The sequence below is a fragment of the Brachycentrus maculatus genome, unplaced genomic scaffold, assembly GCF_059751285.1.
Source record: "Brachycentrus maculatus isolate JH-2025_06_01 unplaced genomic scaffold, ASM5975128v1 h1tg000562l, whole genome shotgun sequence".
NCBI lineage: Eukaryota > Metazoa > Arthropoda > Insecta > Trichoptera > Brachycentridae > Brachycentrus > Brachycentrus maculatus.
In genome coordinates this window covers 551,876-577,783 of record NW_028281305.1, presented here as the reverse complement: position 1 = coordinate 577,783, position 25,908 = coordinate 551,876, and the positions used below count along the sequence as shown (strand labels likewise).

The 25,908-nt window shown below is 36.7% G+C and overlaps 1 protein-coding gene across 1 annotated transcript in view; it reads right to left on the bottom strand.

The window, feature by feature from the left end:
- Positions 1-3,686: 3,686 nt before the first annotated feature.
- The window catches only part of LOC148301449 (uncharacterized), a 92,186-nt gene continuing 69,964 nt past the window's right edge, over positions 3,687-25,908 (bottom strand). The window contains exons 19-21 of the mRNA XM_088273240.1: positions 23,132-23,284; positions 8,412-8,582; positions 3,687-4,122 (exon numbers count right to left, since the gene is read on the bottom strand). Of these exons, the coding sequence (XP_088129366.1) occupies positions 4,048-4,122; positions 8,412-8,582; positions 23,132-23,284 (399 nt within the window). The 3' untranslated portion in view covers positions 3,687-4,047. The remainder of the gene's footprint in view (positions 4,123-8,411; positions 8,583-23,131; positions 23,285-25,908) is intronic.

Genomic DNA, 25,908 nt, shown 5'->3' with positions numbered 1-25,908 from the left:
GGTGGTATTACACAAAGTGAACGATGAACGATAGGGACAGTGTTGTATAAAAAAAAACAACTAAGTAAAATGCATTATAGACATCACCGCGAACCCATACGCGCACCTCAAGACAGAGCTGACACGCTGATTAACATCCAACCAGGAGCAAAAAATACTGCGGCTTCTGGAGCAGAAAGAAATTGGGAACCGGAAGCCGTAACAATTCTTACGGCACCTCCGGAACCTAGCGGGGATAATCGTACCAGACGCCGTTCTGAGGACGTTATGGAATTATGGATGGACCGCCTGGCACAAGCTAAGCAGGGGAGTAGCTACCCAGGTAGACGTGGGCCTGGACAAAGTGGCCGAGTTGGCGGACGTCATCGCCGACGCCACCAGTCGTCGCGGACTTCCAGCATCCCAAGTTACATTGACGAAAGAATGCAACGGCTGGAGAGGTCGCTACGCCGGGACTTCCGGGAGATGCGTATCTCGACCGTCGGTGGTTCCACAGTTGACCCAGAGACCGTATTCTAGGGATACACACCCGTTTCGACAACCGCTCTCGCAGCTAAGCAGGGACGGTGACAAGTACGGCGATGGCATGCGCTGGTACCATCGTCGCTTCGGAGCCAACGCCCAGAAATGCCGAGCACACTGCAACTAACAGACGAAAGCGGCCAGGGGAAGCACTGATGGCGGCCAGCAGGCCTTTGTAGGGCCTGTAAGAAGGCGGCGGTAGTAATACTGCGCAAACCCAGAAAATCCGACTATACTCATCCCAAGACCTATCGCCCGATCAGACTATTGTCCGTGATGGGGAAACGACTGCGTACCATCCACAAGCGAACGGGATGGTAGACAGACTCCGGGGGACGGAAACACTTCCGATAGTGTTAACAGCCACTAGAGCAGCCTGGCGAGAAGATCTCGCATGCGTATTCGCAGAGTTAATATACGGCGAGTCAATTCGGCAACCTGGTGAATTTTCGAACGCGCGATCCCAGGGAGAAGATGACACCTACAGGTTCCTGGAAGCAACTAGAAGATCTGCGGCCAGTAGAAGGCACCCATCACGGAAAGAAACGAACTTTCATCTTTAAGTCACCGACGTTCACCTTCATCACATTCCACCGTCGAAGGTATGGCGTGTAAACAATCTCATTCCTCCGCTAAAAACACGACGTTAAAGCTAAGAAGAGATTGTGATAGCACTAACTGCGACAGGAGATGTGCAGGTAGAACACCCACCTACGTTTGCGCTAGTAACAGGTGCTGTGGCGGGCGCCACATTTATGGAGAACGTGCAAGAAATATCATAAGAAAAGAGCACCCGAGGAACTTCAAAAGTCCCAAGGACCGGCACCGTGAGCTCACGGCTGTCAGCTAGTCCACTGGGAGGGGGGTGTGCGGGGTCGTCTAGCGATAACACACGTGACCACACATCGATTCGAGATATTGGATACCGTCACACATCACATTTCTCCGCCGAAGGTGCGGCGTGTGCCAATCTCATACCTTCGCCGAAAGAAAAAAAATACTACGACGAGGCGCATTTTGCGGAATTGAATATCATCGTGCTTTTATGTACCACTTTAGTGCCTAGCGTTAGTTTCAGAGCCTGAAGAGCGACATACTCCCTCACTCTAGAGAGAGAGCAGAAAAAGTTTCTCCGGTACTTGTCATGAAGGAGTATGGATACTACCCATTACAGTAAACCCTCACTCTTCCATTTGGACATGCTCAGATCGCAGTTGGTTAGCTTCCTTCTGTAAACGGGTAAGAAATCCTGACATATTGAATTATATTTACCGGAAACCTACGTTAGAGCCCGGCGACGCAGACCGTTTGTTCTTCCTTAGTGCAGAACCAATTTACCATCGGTAATGCCTGCAGGAAGGTTGATTGGGCTGCTGAATCAGAGAGCCTACCAAGAGAGGTGAATCTGCTTCATCTCAGCACTACTAGATTTAGGCAATTTCTCTCGGATTACATAACTTGACTGTATGCATATGCACATACCACATATGTATGTGTGTGCGCATTCGATAAACAAGTATTTTTTTATTAATAATTATTGTATGGTAAAGATCCCAAGCAATCAGTTATATAAATAACAAAAATATTCATAATTAAAAAAATGCGTATGATTAACCTTACGTAACTCTACATTTCCCATACCATCTTTCCGTGAAACGGCTAGCTAAAACAGTAAAAACTAGATATTTAAAAAGAGCTAGCCGAAACAATGAAAGAAACGGCTAATATACGAGTATGTGCCACATATGAGACCACGTTTGAACATTGACGTATTCATACGATGGAACTTTTACTAGAATGGATATGTAGGAACGCAATCGGTTCTAACCCACTCTACCACAATTTTACATCTATTTCTATGAATGAGCCGCTTAGGCTCACAGAAATAGTTTGAAATAAAAGTTTTTTGTAAATAGTAAAAAAACAAATATTTCTTTACAACAAAAAAAAATACGCAGTATTATAATATTTTCTTTATAATGTAAATGAATGCCTCGCCACGGGTTCTACCTAGTGAGACGTTTCACCAAGAAATAAAACATGTTTGATTTTTTATTTGAAAATCGTGTCAAGTCGGAGCTATATGGACGTTTTTTTTAGTATTCCATACTAGTCAAAATACTTACGAGTTTCGAGTTTTGGCGAAATTAAATCACATTCGTGGAGGTGCTCGCCAAAACGTTACATTTCCATTATAAACGAATTTAAGTAATCAGGAATTCTAGCTTGGAAAATTATTCCGTTTTGGTACGATTTAATTATTTCATATTGGTTTAATACAGGATGGGTCACGTTTTGTCGAAACTTTATTTAAGATTTGTGTTTCTTCCAAATGGGTTTATTCAAAGGTTTATTTTATATTCCACTCAATTTAAATGTATTGATAACACAACTTGGCCTAGGCAACGTATAGACATTGTCTTATCTAAGAATATTGAAAACATGTAGTTTTGCATGTGCCATAAAAAAATTGTGCATTTTTTGATGATATATTTTGATAATATAATATTATTGTATGGAAATTAAGATTATGTAAGGCATAAATGTAATCGAGAAGAACAAAGAGACGCAGTGCATTAAGTTTTAAATTTACAACATTTTGAGTGTGTCCAAATACTTGTTCACAAAATCTGGATTATCTCCAATTACAGGAGTTATTTTCATATTATTTTTTAAGATCTCATCGTCCCACATACTAATATAAGAGTTTCTGCTTAATAAAGAGCTTCTTTACATCTCACCAATAGATGTCTCTAGTGAAGTTCTAGTGATTCAAGAACAAGGTTTCTAAATTGGTTCATATACATATATAGAACTTCCAAGAATTTGAGTAGTGTGGTTGTCAATAATGGGTAGAATTGGTGAATGTTACACGTGTGTAAAGTGATCACTTAAACCAGCCTATGACGGTCGTCAGCCCCGCAAATGCCCAGACTTCCATTTTCTTCTACATCTTTGATGAGATCTCAAAAAATAAAAGTTTTAAATGTTTATAATATTGTCGCCACCACATGCAACTCCTTTAGAATCGTATATAAGGGGTGGAGGACCAATATTTGTGTGATATATCAGATAAAGATTGATATACAAACGTATATACGTCGCGGTCGCTCTTTTTCTACTGGTGTCGCTTTGTTCTTCTCGCCCTAATAAGTGTTTTATAATTTTCGATATATTGGTGTCGCTTTGTTCTTTTCGCCCTTATAACTTTGTAATTTCAATGAATTAATAATTGACTTTCATTTGCGCGTTTCCGTCTTCCTCATCACAAGTGTTCCAGTACCATAAGACGAAACAAGAATATTGAATCGCATTGAAAGGATTTTTTGTGCAATATTGGAAACGTAACATTTTGATGGGTGAGGACTTCCACATTTAGACCATGGACCACAGTTACCTATCAGATATGTATAGACTAAGGTACAAACGAGATGAGTTATCAAATAATGTGTGACGTCAGATGAATTACGATTTGCAAAAATTGGTCTGTTGATGTATTAGCGGTGGAGACATACTGTGCAATCGCTAGTCTCGGGTCTTCAGCAGCGACAGCAATTTTGACCTTTTGCCCTCTTCAGAATTCTTGAAATCGTCCAAAAGCTGTGGAAAAGTACATCGTGTATTTATTTATTTTAACATATTACATGCATAAGTAACATATCGCTTACTCCTTTCAAGAACGTCATAAATCAAAAAACTTGATTTTTCAGGAGAACGTTTTTAAAGTTTTAAAATATAATGCAATGTATTAAAAATAAATATCAAGACACTTATTGAACTTTTTACTGTGCAACAGATCTTTTTGGGTAAAACCTGAATGTTTTTCCTCCATTTGAAAAATATTTAGTAAATTTAAAAAAATTATTAAACAATACCTTTTCTTCAAAATGCAAAAACAGCACTTTCTGCCCTGTAGCGGGTAAATATTAAGTTAAAAATATGCCGCTTTTGCTGGGATATGTTACATTTTTTGAGCATTTCGAAAACATGCACTAATGAAAATTGTCGATTTCTTATTTATGACGTTCTTGAAAGGAGTAAGCGATATATATAATATTCTCGATGAGTAATTTCCATTTCTCATTTTGGGACGTGAAATTAAGGTTAACAAGACTGAAACACAAATAAGAAAACAAAGGGCAAAATGTAAAATATAAAGCAATAAAAGGTACAGTAAATAGGCATATAAAAAAAAAACATAAGGTAAGATGCATGTTTAAAGGAAAAAAAATATAACTAATCACTAACACAAATATCTAGCCAAAAATTCTTTTTTCAATTCATTAATTTTGGATCCCTGACTAGGTTCTATTTAACATATCGCTCACTCCTTTCAAGAACGTCATAAATCAAAAAACTTGATTTTTCAGGAGAACGTTTTTAAAGTTTAAAAATAAAACACAATGTATTAAAAATAAATATCAAGCCACTTATTGAACTTTTTACTGTACAACAGATCTTTTTAAGTAAAACCTGGAGGTTTTTTCTCCATCTGAAAAATATTTAATACATTTAAAAAAATAATTAAACAATACATTTTCTTCAAAATGCAAAAACAACACTTTCTGCCCTGTAGCGGGTAAATATTAAGTTAAAAATATGCCGCTTTTTCTGGGATATAGTACATTTTCTGGGCATTCCGAAAACATGCACAACTGTAAATTGACGATTTTTGATTTATGACGTTCTTGAAAGGAGTGAGCGATATGTCAGGCAGCTGGATAATTTGGGTATAGGCAATATATTGTAAGGACCTTACTCCAAACTAAGTGGTGTTTATCGGCTCTACATGTATTTTATTATGTTCGCGTATATTATAATCATGAATTTCTCTGTTAAAAATCGGTTTGGTAAATTCGAATTCTTATCTTTCTTCTCCTAACCCTCATCCTCATGACTGATCAAACGCAGGACTGGTCACCTTACTTTCGCGTAATTAACGATCAAGACGACACTGCGTCGAGACTATGCGGTTCCCTATGTACCATTGGGTGCAGAAGGAGTTAAGAAGAATAAAAATAAATTTTACAACATTTAGAGTGTGTCCAAATAGTCGTTCACAAATCTGGATTATCTCAAATTTTAGGAGTATTTTTCATTATATTTTTTTAAATTATAAATAATTAATAATTATAGTGTTACACGTGTGTAAAGTGATGACTTAAACCAGCCTATGACGGTAGTCAGCCCCGTAAATGCCCAGACTTCCATATTCTTCTTCATATTTTATGAGATGTCAAAAAAAATATAGAATAAATTTTATTACGTAATAATAAATCTGCCTCTGTAGTGTAATGTTCAGCACGCTCGGCTACCGTTCTGGAGGTTGCGGGTTCGATTCCCAGGGGGGGGTCAAATAAATATAAATGATTTTTTCACTGTAATATTTATTCAATATTACCGTGGACTGGTACATGAAGCGGAGGGCTGATCACCTTTCCTTCATGTATAAAAGATCAAGATAACACTGCGTTTATATGAAGCAGTGCCCTATGCACCATTGGGGTGCGGATAAGGGTTTTATTATTATTATTAAGTAAAAATAATAAGTAAATAAATAATCAAGTAAAAGTTTTCCCAAGATGTTAGGTAAGGTGTTGGGGAATTGGTCTTTGAAAATGGAGAATGTTGGGATCTAACGTAACAATTTATCGAGTTTTATCTAAAAAGTTCAGTGACCCTTTCACGGGTCCATTTGCTTTCCTAGAGTACATTTCGCAACTCCCAGAATGGTCCCAAGAAGGTACTCTGATTAACAACGACCGGAGTTAGAGCAACGGAGGGACCTTTTCGGGGGCGTTTTATGAAAATTTATACTTTTAAGGTTGAAATCTAAAATGCTCAAATTCAGAACGCGACATGTTTTTGCCACAACTTTTTTAAAGAATTAAAATTAATACAAATAAAAAAATAACTCTACCTTTCAAAACCGTATATATTTTTTATTTTTTACATGGGAATTGCATTTATTATGTACCTTGCTTATTATGTACACAGTTTATATATCATTAATTGCATTTTTGTTTCTTCTAACTTAGTAAATATGTTCTTATTTAAATCTGTGTTGGGAACAGGAGGGATAATCTAGTGTGGACCAATCAGATACTTCTCACCATATATTTCAGTAGACAAAAAACTTATTATTTCATAAAAAAACGATATTTTAAGTAAAAAAAAAATTATGTCAAATTTTACCTCCTGGGTTTAACGAAAACTATGTTGCGTTTATCGTATACTCGGCCGTCCAAACTCAAAACACAGTAGGGGACATTTTTTTGTAGTACGTTTTTTTTTACATTTTTGGACTTTTGGAAGTAGATTCTACTTAATCCAAAGATACAAAAAAAACGTACTACAAAAAAAATGTCCCTTACTATGTTTTAAGTTTGGACAGCCGTACTGGGCCTTAACGAAAAATATGACTGAAGCAATCGGAAAGTAATAATTTCTTAATTGCACAAGAAATTAAAGAAAAAAATCCCTTTAATAACAGAGAGTAGGTATGTATAGTATTTTGATGAAACACAATAAATATTTAATCGAAAAAAAATGTTGACCAAATTGCAGCTATAAAAAAACGTTAAGTCAAATTTATTACAGAATTAAGAGGAAAAGTTAAGGGGACAGTAGCAGCGATGGCCTATAAAGTCAGAAGGCAGGTGTTCCCGGAACCAAATTGTTGTTTAAGGGAGGACACGAGGAGAGGAACAGAGGGTGCTCAGTGGGGGGGGGATGATCGTATTATCAATTATGCAAGGTTATCTTTTACATGCATACTTTGTAAGGGCGGTGTTACATAGGAAAAGGAAAATGTGAGAAAAATAAGAGAGGATCTTTTGAAAAAGTGTTTGGATATTTAAATAAAAATCAATACTACAGAAAAAACTTTCACTACAATAGTTTTTGTAGTACATTTTTTTCTGTATTCGAACCTTTATCCGCACCCCAATGGTGCATAGGGCACTGCATCATATAAACGCAGTGTTATCTTGAACGTTAACACACGAAGGAAAGGTAATCAGCCCTCCACTTCAGGTACCAGTCCAGGGTACCACTCTCAACATAGAGCATCATTAAATACACACTCAAAATACTCACTCAATATACACTCTCAACAAACAGCATCATTAAATACACACTCAAAACACTCAATCAATATACACTCTCAACATAGAGCATCATTAAATACACACTCAAAACACTCACTCAATATACACTCTCAACATACAGCATCATTAAATACACACTCAAAACTCTCACTCAATATACACTCTCAACATACAGCATCATTAAATACACACTCAAAACACTCACTCAATATACACTCTCAACATACAGCATCATTAAATACACACTCAATATACAGCATCAGAAAATATACATGCTCAATCTACAGCGTCATAAAATATACAATCTCAAAACACAGTATCATAAAATATGCACGTTCAATATACAGACTCATTAAATACACTCAAAATACACAACACAATAAAATATGCACTTTAAATATACAGGATCATACACTCTCAATATAGAGCTTCATAATCATAAAATACACATTCTCCATATACAGCATCATAAAATATACATTCTCCATATACAGCATCATAAAATATACACTCTCAATAAACTCAACATCATAAAATATACACTCAATTTAACAAACACATTAAAGTATATACATTGTCTCTCTCATAATTTCTCAAATTAGCGCCTACATTTAAAGACGCACTTTTAAACTAATCAATAAAAATAAAACCTTCTCTTAAAAGATTTTTTTTGAGTCAAAAAAAGGTTGTTAAATTATACGCAATGACATCAAAATGCGCTATTTTTTATTCTCCTAAACCATATCGACGATTGGTAAGTATTGGGTATGTTTCTCCTACCTGTTGCGACAGTTCCTGCTCCAACAGGCGCCTCGCGTCCGCGCAGCGCGCGCTGCACGCGATGAGCACGGGCAGCAGCGCGCGCGCGTGCTCGGCGCCGCTGAAGTAGCGGAAGGGCAGCGTGCTCAGGCGCTGCACGACGCACGGCGACGTGCCGGCCGTCAGGAGGTTCTGGAAACAGAAAAGTTTGACAAACACTCGGATGTCGAAAGATATTTTGATACAGCAAAACATTGATATTAGTATTTGGCGATTTAGTATATATTCAATATTGCCCTGGACCGGTAGTCCCCAAAGCGCAGGAGTAATCACTTTGCCTTCATGTAAGTAACGTTTAAGATAACACCTGCGCCAATACGATGCAGTGCCCTATGCTCCATTAGGTGCGGATAAGGGTTAGAAGGAAGGAAACACCACTGCTTCTTACAATCTATTGTGAAACGTGTTTCGATACATTCCGCACCATTTTCAAACACCCAAGTCAATTTTAGTAAAATTAAACAATATATTTTTTTTACAAATACAGTAAACTCTCCTATAACGTTGAGATAAATACCGAGTTATCGGAAAGAACGTTATAGAGGGTTAATATTTTAAATTGTGTTTTTACATTTTAACCAGTGTAAGCGACTGAAATTAGTCATTATTTTATTACAACATTTACCGTCTATAACGTTCTCTCCGATAATGCGGTACTTATCTCAACATTATATATTTTATTACTGTAGTTATATCTTATTTTTTTTTCAATTTCAATTCAAACCCTTATCCGCACCCCAATGGTGCATAGGGCACTGCATTTTATAAACACAGTGTTATCTTAATCTTTAACACGAAGGAAAGGTGATCAGCCCTCTGCTTCAGATACCAGTCCAGGGTAATATTGAATAAATATTAAATTTGGCCCCCCCTGGTAATCGAACCCGGGACCTGCAGAACGGTAGCCGAGCATGCTGACCATTACACTACGGAGGCGGACGAGTTATATCTACCGAGTGAAATTTCAAAAAAAATATCCGTCATCTTAAAAATCATTTGTAAGTTGATCTTTGAAGAATACGATCAACGTTCCTCGAACACATGATCTCAGATACGCATAAACTGGTATTAGGTACTCATATATTGAAATGAGAAAAAACCCATATCTGCGAGTCGCAACTTTCACATGCCAATCACGGAGTAATCTCGCTACTGTGACACTTGCAGCCTCCCTGGTCCACTGGTCGTGTGAACAGGGCGACATTTGGCTAGAGGCGCCGCACGCGAGATTAGGATCGAAGGAGAAATTTCGGCAGCGTGAACAGCTATTTCTTTACGTGTCTATCGAAACTGGTATTTTTTAGTGATAAACTAACTAACTAACCATCTCGCCGCTTCCCCGCAGCGGTAGGCAGAGAAAATAGAACGCCACACTATTCTGTCTTTCCGAACATTCTTCGCCTCATCCAGATTCATGCATCTCCTCATACATTTGCTATTAGACTCCACCGATTATTATTTCGACTCCAAACCTGATCACTATTCTTATTTGTTTTTCAATCTTGTTAACCTTAATTCCATAACTCAAAATGAGTAATGGAAATTACTCATCGGGAATATTATATATGTGACTAATGTATGAAGAAAGTTTTAAATAAATACATGAATAAATATGTTGGAGATGGTTTGGACATATTGCTTACTCCTTTCAACAACGTCATAAATCAAAAACCTTGATTTTTCAAGAGATCGTTTTTAAAATTTAAAAATATAATAAAATGTATTAAAAACCAAGCCACTTATTGAACTTTTTACTACGCAAAATATCTTTTTAGGTATAACCTGAATGTTTTTTCTCCATTTGAAAAATGTTTTGTAGATTAAAAAAAATAATTGAACAATACCGTTTCTTCAAAATGCAAAAACATCACTTTCTGCCCTGTAGCGGGTAAATATTAAGTTGAAAATATGCCACTTTTGCTGGGATATAGTACATTTTCTGGGCAATCCGAAAACATGCACAACTGAAAATTGGCGATGATTGATATATGACATTGAAAGGATTGAGCGATGTGCAACAAATAAGTGAGGAGAGAACGGTTAGATAGATATGTGAGGCGAACGTAGATGGAAATATAAGCAGAGTAAAACCGAGGAAAATTTGGCATGAGACGAGATAATCAGCGGGTGTTATAGAGAGATGCATGAATGTAGCGAATAATGTTCCCAAAGACATAGTGTTGTTGCATTCAACCCTCTCTACCTACGTAGGTACACTCTAATCTTTTTTCAATAACAAAATGAAACATCATAAGAAAAAATACGAAATTTAAATAATAAAAAAATTAGTAAAAAAATGGCGAGATAATCATTCAATCACTAAAAAACGTGCTAAGCAGATTTTGAGACGTTGTTTTTTTTTAAAGTTGGTACACTGAGGTGTCGATACATAAATTACAATAAAAAAGAAAAAAAACAGCAGGCGTTCATAGGTGAATGTCGCTAGTATTAAAATGATTCCATTTAAAGGTCAAAAATGTCCCGATATCTAATATATGGGTCAGTGTAGTCGCCTTAATTAAAACTGCCTTGCATAAAAAAATAAACTAGTTTTTTTAATTTTTCTGCGGCGGCTTTTAAATCTATTTTTTTTTTTTTTTTAAAAACAACTTTCGGCACCACTTCGTGGGAATATATTGATATTTAGAGGTTTCATTATACAACCAGTGTAACGCCACATTTTTCATAGAGAGACTTAATGGTATTCTAAGAAAAAAACTGTAACTTAGTAAGTGAAAAAGAGCGGTTGAAAATGAAAAAGAAACGGAAAAAATCAAAGGTGTCTCATACATAAAACATACATCGTTTATACGATCTGTTTACCACCAAGACAGGTTGTGAGCTACATTACTCACGTAGGTCTTGAGAGTGAGCTATGACATAGAAGGAGGTCACAATAGGCCTAATATGGTCGAAGTGATATAAGGGATGGAAGATCCCTTGACGAAATAATGCTCCAAATAATGTTTAAAACGACTCACAGCAACACCAAATCATTATAATAAATGAGGAGATAAAATACACGTGGAGCCGATGAACACGACTAAGTTTGGAGTAAAGTCCTTACAATATATTGCCTATACCCAAATTAACCAGCTGCCTGACAAATGTATATAAAATATAACCCAGTCAGGGATCCAAAATGAATGAACTGAAAAAATACTATGGAAAGATACTTGTGTTAGTGATGAGTTATATTTTCTCTTTTTTTTAAACTTTAAAGTATTTTTTTATATTTAATATTTTTATATTTTATTTTTTTTTTTATAGTTTTCTTATTTGTTACGTTCTCATCTGTTTTTCAGTCTTGTTACCCTTAATCCCATGTCCCAAAATGAGTAATGGAAAATACTGGGAATATAGGGAATATTATATATGTGAGTTATAAAGGGTCCGCCAAATAACTTTTTTTTTTTTAAAACAGGGCGCAAAACATCGAGTGTAGCTTCGGCTGTGTGGCACGTAGCGCCGTCCTGTTGAAACCAAATGTTGCCAATATCCTCCTCTTCAATTTTTGTGAACAAAAATCCGTTCAACATGGCCCGATAACGATCGCCATTGACTGTAACGGCCACTCCTTGCTCATTTTCAAAGAAAAATGGCCCAATTATGCCTCTGGACCAAAATCCGCACCAAACAGTGACTCGTTTTGGGTGTACCGGCTTTTCAATGTATGCGTGCGGGTTTTCTGTGCCCCAAATACGACAATTTTGCTTGTTTACATACCCGCCAAGATCAAAATGAGCTTCATCCGAAAAGATGATTTTTTGGCAAAATCGGCATCTTCTGTAAGTCGATCGCAGGCCCACTCAGCGAAGCGAAAACGCATTGGATGGTCAGTTGGCTTCAACTCCTGAACCAATTGGACTTTGTATGGCGTCATACCAAGGTCTTTATGCAAAATTCGTCTCAATGATGTCTCCGAAATGTTCAATTGTTGAGAACGACGGTGAATTGATGTTGATGGCGCTTCACGCACACTTTCTGCCACAACATCGATATTCTCGGGTGTACGCACTGTTTTTGGCTTTTCACGCTTTGGTTTATCGATGAGGATGCCAGTTTCTTTCACTTTTTTCACAAGATAACGAACATACGGAGCTGACGGTGCTTCTCTTCTTCCAAAAACCGTACGCAATTTTCGCACACATTCTGCAACATTACCATGATTTTCAAAGTAATGTCGCAATATTTCCCAGCGTTGTTCAAGCGTATACACAACCATATTCGCTCAGCGGAAGGATAAAACTAATTATCTGTCAAATCAGACATGAGCTAAGTGTTACCATTCACGAAATAAGCACTAGTTGAAAAAAAAAACTTTAGATGGCGGACCCTATATATGTAAATATTTTATATAAGTGATTTTTTCACTGTAATATTTATTCAATATTAACTGAAGCGAAGGGCTGATCACCTTCCCTTCATGTGTAAAACGATCAAGATAACACTGCGCTTATATGAAGCAGTGCCCTATGCACCATTGGGGTGCGGATAAGGGTTTTATTATTATTATATTAAGTATGTATTTTTTTTTCAGAGATCAAGTTACTCGTAAGTTTGTGTCGGGTTGTGGTCCCGTGGTTAGTGTCGCGGACTCTCGAGTCAGAGTCTCAGTTCGAATCCACTCTACCACAATTTGATACCTATTTCCAATAATGAGCCGCTTAGGCTCACAGAAATAGTAAGAAATTGAAGTATTTTTGTAAATAATAAAAACACAAATATTTCTCTTTGATAAAAAATAAAATTAAAAATTAAAAAGTTGACACCCTACGCGGAGTTACGCGGATTGACCGCCGAGGCTCGCATTAGCGTCCCCCCGTATGAGCGCGCATGTAAACATACCAGTTTGTATCGGTACCCAATTGGAGCGGTGGCCAATAGTAATAATGTCTACCTGTCGCCTTCAGATGGCTATCGACACAAAAATGTGACATTTGATTGATTAAAACCGGACAGATAAACAAGATATATTCGTCAAACTGGTCGCTCACACAAATTAGGTAGGTACCTACATACCCGTTTTAAATTGTCGTACTGTACTGCATTATTAAATATGCATCATATGAATATTTCTAATAAAGTCTAAGTAGAATGTGTTTAGTCTCAGAAGGATGTGCGACAAAACGATGTACGATACATGTGCGAATAGTGAAATAAGGAAGGAATGCAAAGCTGAGATAAGCATTATCGATAAAATTTAAAAAAGGCGTGTTGAGATGGTTTGGACCGTGTAGAACGAATGAGTGAGGAAAGAACGGTTAAACAAATTTATGAGGCGAATGTAAGTGGAAAAAAGAGCAGAGGAAGACCGAGAAAAACATGGCACGATCAGGTATGCCAAATACTTGAAAGTGGTCAGGTTAGGAGTCGTAACAATCGGCGGGTATGTATGAGGAGACGCATGAACGTGGAAGAGGCGAAGAATGTTTGCAAAGATAGAGTGGTGTGGCGTTCTATTCTCTCTGCCTACCCCTCCGGGGAAGCGGCGTGATGGTAAGGTAGTTAGTTAAATAGCAGTTTATAATTGCCATGTTTTTAATTAACCCTTTTCCCTATAAATATAAAGCAATATATTTTTTTACAAAAATGTTAATAATATTAATATATTACCACTCACCAATATTTTCATGTCTACCGGTTTCGAGACGTACCCGTCTATTTGTCAGGACAATCACTACCACTAGTGGTAGTGATTGTCCCGACGAAGAGACGGGCACGTCTCGAAACCGGTAGAAATAAAAATCTCGATGAGTGGTTACATACTAATATTATTAACATTTTTGTAAAAAAAAATAATAAGTAAAAATGACTAATCACAAAGTAAATGCTTTAAATATTAATAATATTGAGAATACAAAGCAATATGTTTTTGCCTTTGACCGCGATCACCTGCCCGGGTTCGTTTACACCCGCATGATACGGCTGATTGCAATGACCCTTGCATCATCATTCGCGCGTAATGGTCGATTGTTATTACTTTTTTTTCTTCTTCCTGCGACTTGTCAGTTCAAGTAGAATAAAGTTCAATTCACTTTAATTTTCTTCCTTTCTTACGGCTTGTATGTAGACAGAGGCTTGCATTCTATATAGGCAGAAAAGCAGTGCGTACCCTGGATTACTCGCGTTCACTGGTCGAAACACGACCAGTGCCTACTATGCCTTGTCCTTATCAACCCTACTGCCTAACCTGATTAGGCTGCGCTACAGGGCAGAAAGTGTTTTGAGTGTATTTTGAAGAAAAGGTATTGTTTAATAATTTTTTAAATATGCTAAATATTTTTCAAATAGAGAAAAGATCTGTTGCATAGTAAAAAGTTCAATAAGTGGCTTGATATTTATTATTAATAAATTTGATTATATTTTTAAACTTTAAAAATGATATATAATAAAACCCTTATCCGCACCCCAATGGTGCATAGGGCACTGCATTATATAAACGCAGTGTTATCTGGATCGTTAACACACGCAGGAAAGGTGATCAGCCCTCCGCTCCAGGTACCAGTCCAGGGTAATATTGAATATATATTAGAGTGAAAAAATCAACTTATATTTATTTGACCCCCCCTGGGAATCGAACCCGGGACCTCCAGAACGAACGGTAGATGAGCGTGCTGACCATTACACTACGGAGGCGGACTTCCACTAGATTTGACAAACTAAAAAAAAACTAACTAACCACCACGCCTCTTCCCGCAGAGATAGGCAGAGAGAGAATAGAACACCACACCACTGTTTTTGCAAACATTATTCGCCTCTTCCACGTTCATGCATCTCCTCATACATACCCGCCGATTATTTCGTGCTGACCGTACTGATCATACTGATCGTGCCAAGTTTTTTTCGGTCTTGAAAAGTAGCAAAAATAATTTTAAAAATGTTATAAGTAAATAAAATGCAATCCGATTTCGCCATGAATTGACATTTAATAGGCTTTCGAAGAATCATAATTTACGTGTGGCTATTTTTGTATTTTATTATTTATGTCCATCCACGAGGGAGGTGCGGGCCGCAGGATGAGGACACCTGCGCGTTAATTGCAACAAAACGGGCCGCACTGCGCATGCGGGACGCCTTGAGTGCAACTTCGGACCAAACTGACGGATCGCGAAGGAGTAATTAAGGCTTTATTTATTAATCAACTTCTCTCGCAGAATATAAGTAAGTACTTTGGCGGGTATGTTGAGATGGAAGAGGCGAAGAATGTTTGCAAAGACGGAGTGGTGTGGCGTTCTATTCTCTCTGCCTACCCCTGCGGGGAAGCGGCGTGATCGTTAGTTAGTTAGTTAGTTACTTTGACGGGATTATTGCTAAGAAGCAATATATTCTAACCAACAAAAACGAGAAGAAAATTATAGAATTAAAAATTTAACTTTTTTTTTTTGGCATTTTAAAACTTATGTCTTATAAATAAATATAAAAATAATTTTTTTACCACATTTATTTTTGGTACTTTTATCCAGCCGGTTTGACAACAACCTTGTCATCTTCATCCCGTACATGTCCATCCCTGAAGAAGACAAAGTTCTTGTCAAAACCGGTTGGAGAAAAGTGCCAAAAATAAAAGTGGTTAAAAACAAAGTTCTAGTCTCATTTTATTAAGTGTGCTACAAAGTATCTGCAAAAAAACATTCCAGAATTCAAACATTCATGATTCCAATTATGGTCATAGAATGTCATTAAAAAATCCTATTTGTATTTCGGTCGTGCTTATTTTCTACTATTGTTCTTAATATGTTTTTTAAAATAAAATATAATACATCTTTTTTATTTACTGTATTCCACTATTTTTTGGTACCTTAATCCTTAAATGAGTAATGGGAATTACTCATCGATAATATTATATATCGCTCACTCCTTTCAAGAACGTCATAAATCCAAAATCGTGATTTTTGAGTTGTGCATGTTTTTGCAATGCCCAGAAAATGTACTATATCCCAGGAAAAGCGGCATATTTTTAACTTAATATTTACCCGCTACAGGGCAGAAAGTGTTATTTTTGCATTTTGAAGAAAAGGTATTGTTTAATTAATTTTTAAATATACTAAATATTTTTCAAATGGAGAAAAAATATTTAGGTTTTACCTAAAAAGATCTGTTGCATAGTAAAAAGTTAAATAAGTGGCTTGATATTTATTTTTAATACATTGTATTTTATGTTTGAACTTTAAAAACGTTCTCCTGAAAAATCAAGTTTTTTGATTTATGACGTTCTTGAAAGGAGTGAGCGATATGTTACTCTTATTTACGTAATATGTTTGCATTCCTAGAGATTTGGCCCAATTAGGCGACTGTTCCAATTTAACGGCGGCCCAATCAAACGGACTCGACCCTACAGTAAAACCCCGATACAGCGAATCAATTCGAGATATGAATCAACACAGATTCGAGCGGGCGACCGCTAATGGACGAGATAAAGGGGTGTTATTTTAGCACTCGACTCTCCGCAGAGTGTTGTACCAATTTGTTTAACATTCCACTAAGACAATAGATACAGTATCTACTCAATGAATTAGGGCCACCCATTATTTTTTTGAATACTCTGAAATCTTTTGGATTATTATATTTATTTTACATAAATACATTAGGTTTTCTATTGACATCTAATATCATGTATATTACCTTCAATAATATGTAAAATATACCTGGATTATTTAAGCCTTTACAAAATTTCAAACCCTTTTTCTGAGAAAGGTCCCTAATTAGCGCAGGTAGACAGATAGTTGAAAGTTCAAAAAATAGTCCTATCTCATTTATTAGTGAAGTTTCTTGAGTTTTGGTTGTTGTTTTGTTCAGAGAGGTTATATAGTTATCGTGTCTTGTGAAAAAAACTGAATTTTTAATTTTAGTTCATAAAGTATAAAAAAAAATTGTAAACACAAGTGTTTTTTTTGAAAAGGACAAAATGGGAAAAAGTAAAGACATTTCTGAGGAAAAAAAGTCTAGTGTTATAGTGCTGCTGAAATAAGAAATACTATCTAATAGAGAAATTTCAAAAAAAGAAAACGTTTCTCGTCAAACAGTGGACAGAATTTCAAAATCAATAAAAAATTAGTCACCCGCCACCAGCAATCGGCGAAAGAACTGTCGTAGGATTAGAAAAACAACACCGAGGACTGATCGAAAAATCGTTCAAAGTGCCTTAGAAAACCGTAGTGCATCAGCAAAAAAATTAAAAATAAAATTGGAAGAAGAGGGTATAAATATATCGGTATCAACACTGAGGCGACGTCTTTACGAAGTAAATCTGAAATGCAGGCGCCCTGTAAAAGTACCAAAATTGACACCACGAATGAAAGCGGATCGATTAAAATGGGCCAGGCTACATCGAAATTACTCGGTAGATGATTGGAAAAAGGTATTTATTTAAATTGAATTTTCAACATATCATTTTAGTAAATAAACTTATATATTTGAATTAAACTTAAATTTTCATTATTTTTTAGGTCATCTTTAGTGATGAGTGCCGGTTAGAAACCGTGACAGAGAGCCGTCGATTCGTCAGGAGAACACCAATGGAACGTTACAATGAGGCCTGTGTGGTAAAAGTTATCAAACACCCCCCTGCAACAATGATATGGTCATGTATTATTAACAATTTACCTGGGCCGTTGTTTTTCGTGGAAGGAACAATGAACCAAAATTCCTATAAGCAGGTCCTCGAACGAATTTTATTGCCCTTCTACCATACACTCGACCCAACAGAAGGTCCATACACCTTCATGCAGGATGGGGCACCTTGCCACCGGGCTAAATCAATAATAAAAATTTTGTCTAACAAAAATCTGCCTTTGCTCCCCTGGCCTGGAAATTCTCCGGACCTTAATCCTATAGAAAACGTATGGAGCATGTTAAAAAATAAGGTATCCTCATTTCCAAATCCGACAGTAGACTGTCTAAAAAAAAAATTAAAAAATTTGGTCAGAAGACGAAGAAATAAAAAACATGATAAAACAGTGCATTTTAAGTATGCCAAAAAGAATTGAGGCAGTTATTTCTGCCAAAGGTGGAAATACTAAATACTAACTATATTTATATGAAAATATATGCATAATTTAAGCGTAATAAAGTGTTCATATGTAAATAAAATTCAATGTTGTTTTATTCAAGGTTTTCTCTGAGTTATTCCTGTTTGAATTGAGAAATTGCGCGAAATTCTGCGTGGCCCTAATTCATTGAGTAGATACTGTATATAACAAGGCTAGCCAGATTTCCGAATTGTTCAGCCGGGGCACCGGAATGCCCCCAGCGTACAGTACAGTGAAATGAATGACAAAGCCTTCTTCTTCTTCTTTTTTTTAGGACTAAGTCTTGTCATTCTCCAGTCCACTCCTGGGAGGTGGAAGACCAGCTATCCCTCCATCGTTTAAGTGGTCTTCCTGGGGGTCTGATCCCGCTTATGCTGCTGTCCGCTGCCATCCTCACCACTCGATCCGAACTCGCTCTTCCCACATGATTTCTCCAGAAACGTCTTCTTTCTCTTCCCCATCGCACAACATCTTCAACATCGCAGATTTGTCTTATTTCAGAGTTTCTAGCTCTGTCGCGAAGTGTCAGGCCTGCTATGGGTCGCAGAGTCTTCATTTCGGATGTCCTAAGAAGGCTTTTTGTTCTCGCGGTGTCGGCTCTTGCTTCCGTGCCGTATGTCAAGATCGGTCTTACGCAGATCTTATAGATTCTCACCTTACTCTCTTACAGCATGTATTTATTTCTCCATACAATTTTTTTTAATCATAAATAACAAAGTAATTATCATAAATAATCCTTCACAGTTAATCACTTTTAGACTTTTGTTGTCATCTATAATAAAATTATTTTTTTGATTAAAAAGCAACTCCGAGTACTCTAGCCATTGCTGCTATTCTCTATTCCCTACCCACTAGTCCTCCTCCATTTCCATTCCTATACAGCAATAACATCCTTCACCGCGAGCTCAAAAGACAAATTAAAATAGTCACTTATAGGATCTTTGTTTAGAGGTACCATATAAAATTTCAAAAATCCCGAAATAAATTGATGGTGGCACCCGCCGCGTGGCATGTTGCGCCATCTTGTTGAAACCACAGCTGTCACGTCAATGCCATTCAACTGAGGTTCGAAGAAGTCAGTAATCATGGTTCTATAGCGCTCTACATTGACAGTAACATTCTGACCGGTATCGACTTTAAAAAAATATGGGTCAATTTTTCCACCGGCCCATAAAGCACACCAAACAGTGACTTTTAATGGATGTAAGGGCGTCTCGACAAAGGCTTCAGGGTTTTCTCCATTCTGTAATTTCGCTTATGGACATAGCCATTTAACCAAAAATGTACCTCATCGATGAACAAAATTTTGTGTTCAAAACGAAGATTAAGCTGAGTAATGTTTTCGGCCTATTCACCGAACCTACGAGACGCGCATAATGGTCATTTAGTCTATTCATGGTGAAATGGCAAAACGTACTAACTAAAAATCAACCGTCAACTGTCAAATTGACAGTCTGTAGAAAAATTGTGTCCAGTTTAAAAACTAAACCTCAAAACAAAAAAATAGGATGAAACACTCGTTCTCGTTACACGAGGGTATCGAACCAGTGGCGGTTGGAAGTCAAAACAAAGCGCGCGTATATGCGGGTCACGTCGCGCGAATAAAGTCACCTTGCCTGACGCACAGGTCGTCCGGTGTCGGGCATAACAAGGATGCAGTGTGCAAAGATGAATTATGGACCATCGATACACACTGGAACGAAGAAATGAAGCGAGCAATATGGGAGCGCCAATGGCAGCGTCTAGACGCATAACGAGGTACTTTTTTTGTATTCGCCAATGTGCCGAGAAGTTTGAAGAACGAAAATGCAACAACAACAACAAAAAACACGTCCATAAAAGTGTTAGGGTCAGATATGTGGAGGTCCTCACTAGAACGTTACATTTCCATTATAAATGATTTTAAAGTAATCAGGAATTCTAGCTTGGAAAATTGTTACGTTTTGGTGCGATTTAATGATTTTATATTGGTTTAACACAGGATTGGTCACGTTTTGTCGCAATTTTAATTAAGATTTCGATAGAAAACAGTAAGCAGAACAGATTTTTTGTACAATATTGGAAATGTGACTTTTTGGTGAGGAACTCCACATATACATATTGTGAGTTCGCTAACGTTCCAAATATGTATGAAAACACTCAAAGGTACACAGCCAATGACCATACATCTTCTTTCAACACTTATCTGCACCCAGTGCATCGGGCACTGCACCGTATTGATACAGCGTTATCTTGATCGTTACTTACTATGAAGGCAAGGCGATCACTCCTGCGCCTCAGGGATTTATCCAGGGTAATATTAAATAAATATTAGAGTGTAAAGTCACTAATATTTAGTTTCACCCCCCCCCCCTGGGAATCGAACCCGGGACTTAACACGCTAACCATTACACCACGGAAACGGAAATCACTTGACGGATGAAAACTTACAGATATCGCTCACTCCACCAACGTCATAAATCAAAAAAAAATATTTTTCAGGAGATCGTTTTTAAAGTTTAAAAATATAATAAAATGTATTAAAAATAAATATCAAGCCACTTATTGAACTTTTCAATGTGCACCCGATCTTTTTAGGTAAATCCTGAATGTTTTTTCTCCATTTGAAAAATATTTAGTAAATTTAAAAAAATAATTAAACAATACATTTTATTCAAAATGCAAAAACAACACTTTCTGCCCTGTAGCGGGTAAATATTAAGTTAAAAATATGCCGCTTTTGCTGGGATATAGTACATTTTCTGGGCATTTCGAAAACATGAACAACTGAAAATTGACGATTGAAACGAGTGAGCGATGTATGATGGTGAAGTTGATAGAATTTGAATTGAAATGGACGGTTTGCATATTTTATTACAATATATCGGATATTACGATAGGGGCTCGGCGGTCAGCGGTGGTCAGACAATGCAAGAAAGCACCTTCACACGCGTTCCCACGTATGCCAACACACGTGTTGTTACGAAACACAGGTGTTTGGGTGAGAACGGAGGTGAGAATTGCAGGTGGACGAGAGGATGTGAGATGTAAACCGTTTTACTTGCGGTAAATGGAATATTTTTAGACTCATTTAGAAAGAAAGAGAGGATAATAAAAAAAATGGTTTCTCACGATTGTCAGGAGGGGCTATGTTAGTATAACGACGTATAAAACATGGGTTCAAGAAACTAATTAATCGATTAACCATCACGCCTCTTCCCACAGGGGTAGGTAGAGAGAATAGAACGCCACGTCACATCACTCTATCTTTTTAAAAAAAATCGACTTCCCTGCATTTATGCATACCCGCCGATTATTGCAAATCGTGATCGCTTTCAAGTATTTGACATACTGATAAATGACAAGTATAATTCGGTCTTCCTCTGCTCCCATTTCCGACAGCGTTCGCCTCATAAATTAGCGTTCTTTCTTCAATCGTACGATTCATGTGTCCAAACCATCTCAACGCACCTTTTCTTAATTTCTTTTAGTTGTTATACGTGTGTAATTTACGATGAATGCATATCTCGAGACTCTGGACCACCTGTATTCTTTCTTGAGATGATAAAGATTCCTTCAAATCAAGTAACGTAAAGTTATTATACCCTAAGACAGGGATGGGGCCTGAGCCTGAGTCCAGACAGGGATGGATGTTTGAGCCTGAGCTCAAAAAAAATGTCAATATAATAATATATCGCGTGCCATGTGCCATGTAAATTAAAATGCATCAAATTTTTAATATAAACAAAGCATTAATACATCGAAAAAAATATTTTAGTACTTATTAATGGCAATATAAAAGAAATAATTAAAAAACGCTTCATAAAAAAAATGTAGATAGAATTTTATCGATAATGCTTATCTCAGCATTGCAAATTTTACTTAAAAGTATATAAACATATTATAAGTTAGTACCTACATAAATCAGTTGAAATATCGTTTAATTACTGTTTTATATGGTGCATCTGAGCATTAAATTTAAATTATGTAAAATATTATATTTTACTAAGCATGCTTATTAAAAAACCCCAGTTCTTAGACATGGGGAAGAAAAAGGTTTCATTAATCCATCAGTAACCATCCATAGGTAACATCTAAAATGTAGTGTGTGAATCTGCAAATAAACCGGTGTATAGAGGGAAAAAATGCGATACGTGGTGGGAAAATTATGTCAAAGAATTAGTGAAAAAGAAGAAGAATGCTTTGTTAAAGTGTATAGCAGTGAAGAATAAAAACTCCGCTGAGTGTGAATTAATATTATTTTTATTTTTTTTTAAATAAATATTTGTGTTTTTATTATTTACACGAATATTTCAATTTCATACTATTTCTGTGAGTTTTCTATTATTAGAAATAGGTATTAAATTGTGGCTGTTATAAACACAAAACGAGTCTAATACAATCCTTTATGTGTTGAGTATGTTAAATTAGATAATGTGATCCATTGTGGTAGAGTGGGTTCGAACCGAGAACCTCTGACTTCCGAGAGTCCGCGACACTAACCACGGGACTACAACATAACAATCGGTTACAATAGTGTAGAAAGAATGCAGAACGAATGTTAAACAAGGGGTGTGAGTGAACAAAGACGACTATTGAGAGAGGAAGAAGGAGTAAAGCTGACTGAGAATTTAAGTTTTTTGTATATTATATTTTTTTTATATTACTGACCTGGTTGTCTTCTCTGTTGAGCGCAAAGTAGCCGACAGCCGGGAGTAGCGCGTGCAGGAGACGGTCCGAGTTGTCGGGAGCGCGTGCGGCGTGTCGCAGCAGCCGGGACACCATATGCCTGAACTGGAGAGCTGCTCCTCCCGAAAGTGTATCCTGCCGATAAAACGCATTCGTCATTTCAGGCTGTTGATAACAGTGGCGACTTGAGGCGGAGCGACCTCACAAGGTTGGATGTTGTCGCTGTTCCCCTTGGTTGCCAAGTTGCGATTCTGAACGTACCACCGGTGGCGTGCACAGAGAATTAATTAGGGTAGGCAGTAGAGGTAGGTAGTAAGGTAAGCTAGGTACTACTTAGTAAGGTAGGGTAGGTACTGGTTGCGTTTTTATATGTCACGCGGGTAAGTTAGGATATGGACTGCTTTCTGCCTATATGGAATGAACGTCTCTGCACACCGACTGTCCTTAGACTTCTTTTTAGATGGTATCAAGTGGATTTTCGGCAGTCATTTCGTGGTAAAATCTATCCATTTTTAATTTAAGTTTTACTTAGTAAATATCACTATTTCTTAACATCTATTATGACACGTGTTCCACGTATTCCGCATCATTTATAAACACTGTATGTAAATACGGTGTTTATTCACATAAGGTGTTTGAAAATGATGTGAAATGCATCGAAACACGTGTCACAATAGATTTTAAGAAATAATGGTATTTACTAAAAAAACATTTAATTAAAAAAGGTATTTTATTTTCGAATTGTTGGGTAATATATCCAAAATAAAACACGGTGTTTTGGATTGAATTCTTCATTTATTTATGCATAATTATGTATATGTGACGCGTTTCGTATTCTTAGGACATTATCAAACACATGTGTTTGATAGTGTCCTAAATGTTTGATTATGTCCTAAGAAGACGAAACACGTCACGTATACATAAATATACATAAATAAATGTAGAATTCAATTCAAAAAACCTTGTTTGATTTTGGATATATTACCCAACAATTCAATATGGAATTCTACCAACTGTCTGCAGTTACAATAAATATTTTATTTTCATCTGTGTTGGGAACAGGAGGGATAATCTAGTATGGGGTAATCAGGAATTTGTCAGCATTTGCTCATTCCTGGGAGGAAACCACATAAAACTCCTCAGGAGAAGCCAGACTGTTGACTGTCGTCTTCCGATCCAGTATATTAGAAAGTTGTTCTTCCACCCTGCTTTATTCCGGTCACACTTTCTTAACTCAATACCCTCGCTAACCTTATTTCCTCTCTACCTCTACACCCCATCTCAGCTCTGCAAAGTTTAGAGTCGTCCAGTTTGTCCCGAAACTAAATTCAATACTCCCCCGACCGCGAACCAAGTAACCATAATTGAATATCCGGTGACTATATTGAATCGATCGTCGAACTAAGGATACTATACTCGATGTCATTTAACATACTTTAATGCAATCGAAAAAAAACTTATAATAAAAAAATTAGAAAATACTATAGCCTTTTGCCTTCTGATGATGTTTTAAAGCTAGTCCAAAGACTAGTCCAAAGACTAACCTAGTTAACCTAGTTATGTTATGGGTGGGGGGTGAACGGTGCATGACAATTTTTTTCTGTATATATATAATGGATGTGTATATGTATGTATATGTATATTTATGTGTGTATGTATTCGTATGTATATGTATGTATGTATATTTATAAATATATTTTTAAACTTCTTACCTAGAAAAAAAAATCCTTTATAACCCTTTTTAATTCCTCTCCTTTCCTTCTCCTTCTTGCTAAATCTATTATTTTATATAATACCCTTTTTTTGTTTTTTGTTTATTCTCTGAATGTTTTTTAATAGTTTTATAACATAAATGTGGAATTGTTTAATTGGCTTTTTTTTAACGTAACTATTCTTTGTTAATGTAATGTAATGTTTATTATTGTTAATGTAACTATTGTTTTATATCATTTTTTTATATGTAAGCTGTACAATTCCCGAATAAATAAAATAAAAATAAAAATAAGACAAACATAGCAATTAAATCACAACATTTTTGGGTATGTCCAAATCTTTGTTCACAAATGTTTCTATCCCGAGGAGATAATTTTACCTTTTGACATCTCAAAATAGATAAAGAAGAGAATGGCATTCTAAGTATTTAAAGGACTTACGACCAGTCATAACATAGATCCTTTATCATATCCTTATCCGGCCGTACCGTTCTTACCCCACTCGCTGTATCATACCTTTATCCGTATACCCAGAACCCATGTGCTGTAAATGGAAACAGACGCAACCGAATTCGTTGCGTTTGACGATATTTTCAACGACAATAACTACAAAATTAGGTAGCAGTATAAAACGTAGGAGTCCCAAAAAATAGTTGCAGTGTGTAGTGAGTAGTGTAGTTGTCATGGGTAGAATAGTGAATGTTACACTATGTTAAGTGATCACTTAACCAACCTATGACAGTTATATTCTTCTTCGTCTGTGTATCGTAAGCCTTGCAAATACCCACACTTCCATAGGGCGCTTGCGCACTACACGGAATTTTACTGTCCGACTACGAAGTTTGATCGAGTTCACGCGCACCGATCCGGAGAAAGACGGACAAGCGCACAAGCCAATCATCCGTTTTTTCATGCGACACCGGACAGCCGGACAGTAAAATTCCGTGTAGTGCACAAGCGCCCATATTCTTCAACATCTGTGTTGAAATATCTAAATGTAAAAAAACTTATAAATGGAGAAACCCAGATTTGTGACAAAGGATTTGG